This window comes from Antedon bifida, chromosome 5, assembly GCF_963402885.1.
Source record: "Antedon bifida chromosome 5, ecAntBifi1.1, whole genome shotgun sequence".
NCBI lineage: Eukaryota > Metazoa > Echinodermata > Crinoidea > Comatulida > Antedonidae > Antedon > Antedon bifida.
Window position 1 is genome coordinate 30735950 of NC_136230.1, and position 12734 is coordinate 30748683.

A 12734-nucleotide genomic window follows, 5' to 3' on the forward strand; every position below is an offset into this window, starting at 1 on the left:
AGCATAAAAGACATGCGCAGAACCCAATTTTCGACTCTGCGCATGTTTATTATTCTATAGTAACTAGTTATGCCAAAAAATAAAAGGGTCGAAAAATGGCAATTTTTCGAAAATTTTCCTGTACTAATAGTACAGGGATTTTTTCAAAAATGGGCAAATTTCGACCTTTTTATTTTCGATAAAACTGGTTAACATAGCTTAAATGACATGCGCAGAACCCAATGTTCAACTCTGCGCATGTTTATTATGCTATAGTAACCATTTATGTCAAAAAGTCAAAGGGTCGAAAAATGGCAATTTTTCGAAAATTTCCCTGTACTATAGTACAGGGATTTCTTCACAAAATGGGCAAAATTCGACCTTTTTATTTTCCGATAAAACTGGTTACTATAGCATAAATGACATGCGCAGAACCCAATTTTCAACTCTGCGCATGTTTATTATGCTATAGTAACCATTTATGTCAAAAAGTCAAAGGGTCGAAAAATGGCAATTTTCCGAAAATTTCCCTGTACTATAGTACAGGGATTTTTTCAAAAATGGGCAAATTTCGACCTTTTTATTTTTCGATAAAACTGGTTAACATAGCTTAAATGACATGCGCAGAACCCAATTTTCGACTCTGCGCATGTTTATTATGCTATAGTAACAATTTATGTCAAAAAATAAAAGGGTCGAAAAATGGCAATTTTTCGAAAATTTTCCTGTACTATAGTACAGGGATTTTTTCAAAAATGGGCAAATTTCGACCTTTTTATTTTTCGATAAAACTGGTTACTATAGCTTAAATGACATGTGCAGAACCCAATTTTCGACTCTGCGCATGTTTATTATGCTATAGTAACAATTTATGTCAAAAAATAAAAGGGTCGAAAAATGGCAATTTTTCGAAAATTTCTCTGTACTATAGTACAGGGATTTTTTCAAAAAATGGGCAAATTTCGACCTTTTCATTTTTCGATAAAACTGGTTACTATAGCATAAATGACATGCGCAGAACCCAATTTTTGACTCTGCGCATGTTTATTATGCTATAGTAACAATTTATGTCAAAAAATCCACTTTTAAAAATTCAATAATTATGCGATAATATTGCCATATATGCGCATATATTGTGTTATCGTCATCTTATAAAGCCATAGTAACTAGTTATGGCACAAATTAAAAGGGTCGAAAATTGGGAATTTTTCGAAAATTTCCCTGTACAGTACTATAGTATAGGGAAATTTTCGAAAAATGGCCAAAATATCCACTTTTTAAAATTCATTGAGATAACATGCGCAGAATACATTGTGTGATTCTGCACATGCCAATTTGTCAAAAAATAAATTTTGCCCATATTTCATAATTTCTCAAGCAACAATACTAATACTATATATCGATCATTGGGAGTACTGCCATTCAGAGCTTTTAACAAAATGTATCAAAAAAATAATAAATCGATGTATGATTTCTCAAAAAGAGGTACAGACTCTCCTGCTAAGATAAAACATCTCAATACACAATTGCAACTCTTCAACAACACAAGAGGGACAAAAAAAAGTACATAAACAAGTTATGTTCTACGAATAGTAAAATAAAATACGGAATTTTTGAAAAAGGAAAATTTCGACCCTTTTATATTTCGATACAGCTTTTAGGATCCATCTAAACAAAGCTCACATAGCAATATTTTTCCCAAAAAAATCTATAAAATATGACAGAAAATAATACGGATGACATTACATATTTCAAATAAATCTTTCTTTATTGACCTTTGACATCATTCATTCTCTTTAAGAAGCCTTTCACATTGATAGTAAATGATTCAAATGCTGTCACTTGGCACAAGTATGTAAGTATTAGTGTATGTAACTATTTTGGAAACAAAGTTGGAATATTTTTGAGATCACATTGTGTTTATGTAAACATGACTTAATGTAATTCTGCTAAACAACATTAAATTGTTGTCAACTTTCTTAAACAAACTTTCTTAAACAACAAACTATTCTTGCTTCCCCTAAATATTTAAGCAATAAATTCCATTAACCATTTACTATATTTGGGAAAAACAACTCCTTTTTGTTAATTCCAAATTTACATATTCTTTAAAATGGCATTGAGATTGTGGTATATTTAACTAAAATAGATATATTTATTTTTGAAATTCTTGGTATAATAATTATTAATTTAATTCAGTTTAATCAAAATAAGATGTAAATAATCAAAACATTTTAAATAATTTTATTTATTTTAATAAATTTCAATTTGGATTCTGCCAATTTAAAACAAAATGTACCCTGAATCGTATGATGTACAAACGTTTAAAATAAAAAAAGAAAAGACTGTGTCTGTATGAATGTTTGAAAAAAACAAATAGTTGGAGTTTGTTCCAAAGAGATGATTCCATTGTAAATTTCAATAATAAAGCATATTATATTACTTCTTTCTTATAGTTAATATCACATGATATCAATTGACCAATCAGGGTACATCTGCTGATGCTTTAATTTCAATATAACTTGTCACCACATAATATTGAGTTTAATATCTGATATATATCTTGTCTATAGAATAAAACATATATCCTCAGTTTTCATTTAAAATACATGATCAAATTTTAAAATAGTAAGGTTATACATAGTGCCAATACCATCTATCTACTAAAACAAAGTTGAAAAGGAGTATTGCCAACATCCGGACCAGCCAAAGATGTTGCTCCTAAGCCCCTAGTGAGTGTGCTTGCTAGGGGCTAGCTTGGTAAGAGGCTAGTAGTTGCCTCCACCAACGCGTGGTTGCCCAAGTTTGATGGCATCCAAAACACGTCCAATGTCGTAGTTCTTTGCTTTCAGCAGTTGTGACAGCCAACCTCCTTCATCGTCAAAACCCATTGCCTTCATCTGAGCAAGTGCCTGGGCTTGTCGTGGATCTAATGAGGGAACAAAAAACACAAATATTAATAAAGCATTTTCTTTCTTTCATTATTATTACATGTATTGCAAAGCATTGAACTTGTGGTACTTTATTACAAAATAATATAGCTATATTACTGTATTATTGTTACTCAACCACATTCAACCCTACATTCAATCAATCAATTTCAATCACTTCTCCTCAATTAATTTTATTAAGTCCTCCCCAATAAATCAATTTCAATCTCTCCTCCTCAATCACTTATCACTTAATTATGTCTCTTCCAAAACCTAATCATAACTCGTAATCAGTTCCTATTACCTTCAGTTCCTGGTACCTCATCCTGCACCATAGTCCATTCAGTGTCAGACCCTTGGGTTTTTCCATTGTCAGTCTCCTAATAAAATAACAATAATTTAAATGTTAAAATAAACATAAAAAAAAAATAACAAAATAATGACTTATATTTTATGTTACTGACACACCTAGATAGAATATTAATGAATGTATACCATGCCTTCTGCAGCTGCCTTGCCATCACCTGATTCTGCATCCATTGCATTTTCCTGGCTTGTAGTAGCTTCTGAATTGTCTTCGCCTTTGTTTGCCTTTTTACCACCCTTGCCTCCATGCTTGCCTTGACCTTTACCTCTTCTTCCGCATCCACCATGACGACCGGGGAATCTTACACCCCCATGTTCAACGTCGATGTCAACATCAATACCTGCAATTGGTGAAAATCAAGCTATTACTAAGAATCAATGTTTACTAAGATATAATGGTTGATCAAAAAAAAAAAAACTGTACAGATATATTTCAATACTTATTGTCTTAATTAATACCTCTTATACAAAAATAGGTAGATCATTAAGGGAGCCCAGCTGGCTCCTAAATTTTAAAAAATTCATAGGACATTAGGTTTAGTTCAGCACTTTAGTTTACAATGTTTAGCTCCCTCTATTTCAAAATCCTGTATTTGCCACTAACTAGTTTTGTATTAAAGAGTAGTAAGTTCATCACATCTTACCAAATGGGTCCAGCATTTGAGCAACAGACTCTCCCATCTTCTGAAGGAACTCAGTAGCCTGCTTAGCCTCTTCATTCATCTCTTCAACGTTAGGCTTAGCTTCACCTCCCTCTTGCTGCTGCTGCTGTTGTTGCTGCTGCTGTTGACGCATGTGCCTGTGGAAGCGTTTCATGCCTGGGTGGCAACCAAAAGGACCGGCAAATGGTGGGAATCGATATCCTGGATTCCATTGGCCAGGCTGCAGGAAATTAAATTAAAAGTTTAGCACAAATCAGAAACAAATTAAAGACTTAATACCGTTTAGTGAATGAAATAAATTATTGTAAAACTATCTAATTAATCTTTCTCTTAACCTAGTAATAGTTAGTTAGGTAGTAATAGTAATACAGTAGTTAGCTAGTAATAGTTAGTTAACCTAGTAATAGTTACTTAGTTAACCTAGTAATAGTTTGTTAGTTAACCTAGTAATAGTTTGTTAGTCAAACTAGTAATAGATAGTTTTTGAAATTGATTTTAAAATAACTTACCCCAAAGAATGGACCTCTTCCAGCTGGCCGTGGAATCTTCTGAAATTCATGATCTGGATGCATTCCGGATTTCTTGCATTTTTTGCAAAGATCAAAGTCTGGGCATGTCTTGCACTTGAACCGTGGTCCACGTACTGGCCCTTCGCATCCATCGCAAACAACCCCAAAGTGTTGGGGGGGTTCCTCTTCATCTCCGCAGGGGCCGCATGGTTTACCCGGTCCTTTCTTGGATTCTAAATATAAAAAATATTTGTAAATGTTTAATACATTTAATCAAAAACAATTGGTGACACTTTGAGCATTTAAATACATATAATAATAATAATAATATAATAAAATAATAATTACAATAAATAAAATAATTTACCGTGAATGTAAACACGAAAGATTTCTTCCTGAATCTGACCAAGACCTTCGATCAGCTCCTCATCGCTAGAGAATGTTACCAAATCTCCTTCAGAATCTGTAAAATACCGGCGTAAAGAATAAATGATTAAATAGAATATGATTTTAAGAATACACTAGTGCTCCTAAAAACAATAGGCCTATTACTCTATATATAACTAAGAGTTAGGCAGAAGAATGAAAAAAAAAACGGAGACTAAACTTACCTTTGTAAGCAATTTTGATGTTACCAGCATTCACAAGTTTCGGAAATACCGACACTATCTTCTTGGACAGGTACTCGTAGCTACTGGTGACACCCTCGTCCAATGAGAATCGTCTAATTTCAGTGTCATCATCTGACGACTTTAGGTATGCCTTTACAGTGAGTGACATCTGCAATTAAATCATAAATTTACATTATTAAATGCTATATTTGGATATATATGCTTATAAACTTATTGTTCTTTGCCTGCTGTGCTTATAAACTTATTTATATAACAACATACAACACTGTTGTTTGCAAAACAAGGACACCTAAAAATACGTTATATTTATCCCAAACTCTAGCAGGCCAAATAAACTACTGTAGTTATTAATTAGACCTAAGTAGTCTATGTATGTAGGCCTGCTGACCACCTACACCTACACCAGGATCGGAGCACAGCGCCGAACATATCTAGGCCTAGCTTAGCTATAGACTATTATTGAGGAGGCCTACTGATATTGCTACTTAATTAATTTATACAACTTAAAAGCATTAAAATTCTTAAGTAACTCAAAGACTAATACTCCATACATTATCATACACACATTTTAAATTAAACGTACATTTAATTAAGGATTTATTTAAACATCAACTTTTGATACACAAATTTCGTGACGATTTTGTTGACATCAGAGTTAGAAGCAGTGAAGCGAAGAGAGATTACGAATTATGATTGGTAAATTATGACGTCATCATCACACACGCTTGACTTATTTTAGTGAACAAGTTGGTGCTTAAACTATGATGACGTCATGTAAGAAAACCATCTTGCTAGAAAAATCGGTTCTTTTAATTCATATAATGATACAATTCTTAGATTACCCTATTCCAACTAAAGATAACATGAAATTTTACATTAGTTCGAATGTATTGCATATTTAGGCAGACTCCCCGGCCTTATAGTATTTAAGCCGATTTTTAAGTTGAAAACTTTTTTTAGTGATTATGCTGTAATTTTGATTAATAATTACAAGTTCAAAGAATAGGCTAGGAAAATGTGTGTTTGGTATTCTAATGCATATCGCACTACATTACTAAGTATAATGATTATTTGGTCTAATTAAAAGTTATTTTTTGCTTTTACTAAGGAAGAATAAAAAAATGATGTATGATGATATTTCCAATCATACAAGTACTGTACTTAGGTCTACTCACATTTCACGTTTAGTTTCTTCTGCGTAAACCGTATGATCTTCAAAATTATTTCTACTGCTTAACTGCAGTATCGTAGCTAGTAAATTATTTAGCAAATTGTAGAAATGTAAAGTTGAACGCTTTTCAGTCTTCGTTTTTGTAGATGATCTTCTGTATGCTGCCAGCCGATTGAGTGAAGAGCGACGTTTTAGCGTTAACTTATATACAAACAGCCATTCACACTAGAACCTACTAGATCCAGTGACTTTACTGTTTTGAAAGCTGCCATCAAGGGTTAGTGCTAAAAATAGACATGACGTCATGCTTTATAAACACGGTTCATCGATTCCGTTGTTAAAATCCTACCCGTTTAAATAGAATTAGTATCAATAACAGTTTCGTTTGTTTTTATATGATAGGATGGGCATACACGCATCTGTCAAAATATTCGAATCACCTCGAAGCTATGACGAAATAAACAAAGTCAGAATTTCGAAACATAATATTGCGAAAGTAATACAAAAAATATATGGCCTCTACAATATGCCTCCTATTATCTTAGGTGCAGGTTGCTTTTTCGTTTTATAGATTTTTATACTATCTTACATCTGAGAAAAGTTAATTATCTCCATGCTTATATTTTTATTTACATTCTTTATCGAAAAATACTCACTGTCAATTAATTTACAACTAAACCCCATTTCTTCATTTTGTAATTATATTAAATTTAAATAAACAACCAATTTTCTCACTTTTTTACGTATATGCGTATTTTCGTAATAAAAAGTACGGTATGTTTTATTTCTCTTTTATTTGGTTTAGTGACACGTACATGCACTATACATTACGCATTTTAAATGTCTGATTTGTTTTATATTTGTAATTAATTATATCATGTCATCATTTAAAAAAATAAAACATCGTAAAACTAGCTACGCGCGATGCGCTCACGCACAAATATTGAGTCCCTACAAATTCAGACGCCTATGGCTAACATTTTGATATTAAATAAAATTAAAAATTAAAACATTTAGATCGATTCTTTTAACCCTAATAAAAAAAAATATAAACTTGGTAGGTGTAGACATATTATCATAATCTATGTGACTTTTGTGGCTATGTTTTGTTGCTTTGTCTGTATCGTGAATGTGTACAATTAATAAGCGAGCCTGTAAATATTATAATTGATATCGGCCCACAAAACAACATGAACCAGAACAACATCTATAACTTTAATTAAAGAAATACAGTAAAAAGAAAATTGTAACAAACTTTCTTTTCAGAGCCTCGAAATAAAACAGTACAGTAAAGTTAAAGTACCTAGCGCCCTCTATAATACTCGTTTCCTAGGACAGATTGATTACACAAAGCTGACGTGCGCGTATAAAAAGCGAATACTGTGTTATCGACGTTTGTACGCGCACGTACGATTTTATCAAGACAAACTTGCGTCGATCCTTTGGACTTTGTGATGTATGAACCATTCGATCAATTGGATCTCCTTACCCACTGCTCCATCAAACCTTGTCACTCCCCTCCCCTCCCCAAAATTAGGCTTACCTTACAGCCAGTAAATAAAAAAAACTTGAAAACAATTTGAAGGAAAACATTTATTACTATGTACAAAACAAACATGTGATCATTTTAACGATGTAAATACAGAAGCAATTTAAATTTGATTTATAATATGCAGGTGCTTCTGGCTCAAAAGTGGTTTAAAATTAGAGGGTTACCTGTACTTTGGTGTTTAATATTATAACTCAAGAACTCTGTAATTAGAGGGGTAACCTAAATGATGATTATCTAGTTAAATTAAATGTTTTAATAAAAACTTGTCGCTTTTTAAAAAGATGCCATTAGTTTTGAATTTTTCAAATAATGTAATCAATTTTTAGTATATCAATCTATTGATGGTTTTTAAGTGAGGCTGATGGAGGAACTTAAAATCATCAAATTATTCTACTTCAGAAAAGTTTCATTCTACTGCAGAAAAGTATTTTTTACTGCAATAATGTATGATTTCAATAACACTAAAAAAATAATTTCAAAACAGGATAAAGAGTTACTCCAGTTGAAATTTTGACATGGTATGTCACACATACAGGTTTTTACAAAAAATACATTTTTATATTTATTATTAGCAACACTTAAAACAAAACACTATAACGCTCTGTCTACACTATCAAACTAGTTTGACAAAACAAGTATGATGTGCCCAAATATGGTAGTAATATACCCAAATATGGTAGTGGTATGAAATCATCATGTTCATACTGTATATGGACATATCACATTTTTTTGTCACATAAAGTTTGATAGTGTAGACCATGGAGTAAAGAATTCTTACTCCATGTGTAGACAGAGCATAATAAATAAAAAACATAGGATATTATTTCTACAGACAGCCTTTTATTTTGAACTTTAACATTCAATCATGCACTTATTTCTACATTTTTTTCTTGTTTTAATTCCGTCTAGTACTTGCTTTTGTGTTGTTTTTTTCAATCTACATTCTATAAGCATGCTTCTCTTATTAAACTTACCTACAAAAAAAAAATATTCACACAATAGTACAAAGACGCATACAAATAAAATAAATAGCAATATCATTAACAATATCTATAAGTTATTTTTGTTTCTAAATACACAAAAGATTACAAAATGAAAAGTGATCAAGATAGAAATACAAATAACAACATACAGGATTGGTTTACAAATATAAAAATCCCCACAATTTCAGATATTTTACAGCAATTAAGTCCATAGCGAGGTTTAATTTACAAAGATAATTCTATAGAACTCCCTAGGTTTCTATAAAACATTTCCAATTCATTTTTTTACAGTAATTAGCTCCTTATCTTACTAATTTTGATACCACTTTGAGAATATTCTGTTTAAATGTCAAGAGAAGCTGTTGAAATATAAGATATGATATTGTTGCTTGACCCAGTTCCTTGAATTGGCCGATTGTCAAAAAGCAAAAAAAATGTAGATTATACGGTAATAATATAAATTCATATGAATGTCAATTTCAAATTACCTTAAGACATTACACTAAGATTGAATAGTGTGGAATATGTATCCGTCCTCATCCTAATTTACATACATGATCAGTATATCATGATTTACCTTAAAATCATTACATGATGATTTTACAACATTATCATTACATCATGATTTTACATGATCATTACATCATGATTTTAAATGATCATTACATCATGATTTACCACCATAATCATTACATCATGATTTACCACCATTTACCTCATATTCATTACATCATGATTTTACATAATCATTACATCATGACTTACCTCATAATCATTACATCATGATTTTTCCTCTATGATAGTCATTACATCATTAACTTCATGATTTAGCCCCACCCCCACCCCCTCCCCCAAATCATTACATCATGATTTACCTCCTCCATACCATTACATCATGATTTAGGTCCATAATCATTACATCATGATTTACCTTCATAATCATTACATCATGATTTACCTTCATAATCATTACATCATGATTGTATCAATAGTTACAATACATCAGAATTGCAGTAAGAAACATCTATACAATAATATTAATCTATATTCTATTTATATTTGTGTGCGTAATCACAGCTGACCGACCACCAAATCATTGGAGGAATTCCATTAAATAATCACAGTAAAAATCAAGATATATTTACAAGCCATATGTTAAAGAAAATAACTACAAAAACATTATGTACTAATGGGGTCGTGCCTCTGTGCAGTCATGCATATCGAAAACAACAAACCATTTCAGAAATTTAAAAAGTTTTGTCCGAATATCTCAGACACAATAATTAAAATTGGGTGCAATCAGTAAATTACAAAATATTTGGTTCAAATCCCAATATGGGGAGTTGTAAATGAATTCATACCAGATCTATGGTTTCATTACCTATTTGGTACATTTATCGTACAGTATTACAAATCTATCAATAGCTTTTTACTTTAAATAGCAGTATTATAAACCAAACCATGTTGCGCTCTTTTACACAGTATTGATAATATTTGTCACTAGGATTTTACCAAATAAAACGACCTCAAAATCTGCTAGAAAACTGTGGCCTTATTCACCAACCACAAGTGAGATATTTCCCTTAAATGTATTTCATTTAAATAAATAATTAAGTAGTTCCCTTAAATTGTATTCACTTTGATAGGAGATTTTTTGTTTAATTTTTAAGTGTTTCCCTTAGCCTAAGTGTGAATGGTGAATACGGCCACTGGACCCCAAGCTATCCAATTGTACGGCATGAATTGTGATCCCTCCCCTATCTTATAGGAGGCCATCCCTGATGTTCGAGGACATTTGTATGCCAACAGATCTGACTGCAGCACTCACTCACTCTCTCGTTCAACAATATAGCTTTTACTGATGACCTTTTAAAACATGAGCATTATGTCAGTCAATTAAAAAAACATAAAGTGCGATAAACTAACTTTTTTTTACAAAATCTTACATTTTAGTATTGTGGTGACCTTTAGATTCAGTTTATTCAACTCACAATAACAGTATGTACAATCAACATCATTCATTCGCTAGCAAACACTCTTATCTGATTGCAGTTCAAATATTAAAAAAAAATTTGTTACATTTTAGGATTGTTTTTGGGTCCAGTTTTGTGAGAATCAACTGCTGTTTAAATATATATGGCCTTCTTTGAATTAAAGTTCACTTTATCAACCAGATTTGGCCTAATTTGCCTTTTGTTTAATTAATAATGAAATAAACCCACACAATATCAGTATCTGCATTATTAAATATTACATAAATAGTAATGATTAATTATTCATTTATCAGCAGATAACATACATACCACCATATCAATTATAAAACAAGTATGCTTGAATTTTAAGTATTGCATAAATATGTTGACATAGACTTCAACAAACAATGTGATAATCAACCGCGCCACACAGTAATTCAATTAGTGTCCTTAAATTTGATTGTTTTCCTTCACAACATATTTTTGGGTGAATTTTGACTGTATTTTGTTATGCATTTTGACATATGAATAAAGAATGTGTTTCCTTCACCCTATATTACTATTGAAACCCATCTGTAGTCACTAACATACCTTCTCCACTATTTAATATCACTGCAAAACATGTCATGCGAACTTAATGTGCGCTTAAGCGTGAAATCTATGCAGTTTATGTATTAATAAGAACCATATGATGTTAGTTGAAGCATGTGTACCGCAATGGCTTCCTAACATGGTCGTTTGCCAAAGTATACAATCAATCAATCGTTCGATTTATATAGCGCCATTCCAACATTCATTGCTCATGGCGCTGTAGAAAAAATCAGAAAAGGTGAGTTTTGAGTAGTGACTTAAAGTGACTCAATGATGATGTGTGTTTATTGTTCAAGGGTAGGTGGTTCCAGAGTCTAGGTCCAGCAACACTGAAAGTCCGATCTCCCCAACTATGTTTGCTCCTCGGAATGTCCAGTAGCACCTGATGACTAGATCTTAGTTCTCGCTTTCCCTTCTTGACTGTCAACAATTCTGAGAGATATTTTGGAGCGCAACTATTTAGGCATCGGAACACCAGCAGCAGGATCTTAAATTTAACACGTGACTCCATGGGTAGCCAATTTAACTCTTTGAACAATGGTGTGACGTGATCATACTTTTTGGCACACATCACCAAACGAGCTGCCCAATTTTGCACCTTCTGGAGAGTCCGCAACTGCTTCTTTGGCAGACCATACAGCAGGGAATTTCCCATATCAAGCCGACTGGTAACAAAAGCATGTACAATCTGCTCTGTTGCACACTGGTTCAAGTAACGTCTGATCTTGGCAATGTTACATAAATGGAAAATAGCAGATCGGCAGATTTTGTTGATATGTGATTCCATGGTCATTTTACAATCAAGTTGTACACCAAGGTTACGAACTTCTGTTGATGGATTGACTAGCACGCCACCAATATGTAGGCCATAAAACCGGATCTTTTTTCTCTGCTGAACAGAACCAAATAGGATCACCTCGGTCTTTTTATCATTTAGCTTGAGGAAGTTGGAGCCCATCCATTTTCTAATCTCAGCAGTGCATGCTTCTAACCGTTTTACGGCGGACAGAAACTTGGTCTGGCAAGGCTTGACAGAAACGTAGATTTGTATATCATCTGCATAGAAATGATGACATAATCCGTGTCTTTGTATTATTTCAGCAACTGGTGCAACATAGATGGAAAACAGCTGTGGTCCAAGCACCGAACCTTGTGGGACGCCACATAATAGAGGACGGTCATCTGATGAAACATCACCAATGCAGACGGCCTGGGTTCTGTTCCTTAGATATGATGTAAACCAAGACAATGCTTGATCTCTTACCCCAATATCATGTGACAATCTATGAAGAAGCAGTGAGTGATCTACTGTGTCAAAAGCAGCCGATAAGTCTAGTAAAACTAGAATAACAAGTTCTTGATTATCTATTGATGTCAAAACGTCAT

The 12734-nt window shown here is 32.5% G+C and overlaps 1 protein-coding gene across 1 annotated transcript; it reads right to left on the reverse strand.

Moving 5' to 3' along the window:
* Positions 1–1728: 1728 nt before the first annotated feature.
* On the reverse strand, positions 1729–5859 carry LOC144842153 (sequestosome-1-like). Its single transcript, XM_078698548.1, has 8 exons — positions 5662–5859; positions 5058–5226; positions 4814–4909; positions 4447–4679; positions 3920–4157; positions 3405–3616; positions 3214–3289; positions 1729–2908 (listed from the first exon to the last, which is right to left on the reverse strand). The coding sequence occupies exons 2-8, from the start codon at positions 5224–5226 to the stop codon at positions 2748–2750; spliced, it is 1185 nt and encodes a 394-aa protein (XP_078554674.1). The 5' UTR covers positions 5662–5859; the 3' UTR covers positions 1729–2747.
* Positions 5860–12734: the final 6875 nt, after the last annotated feature.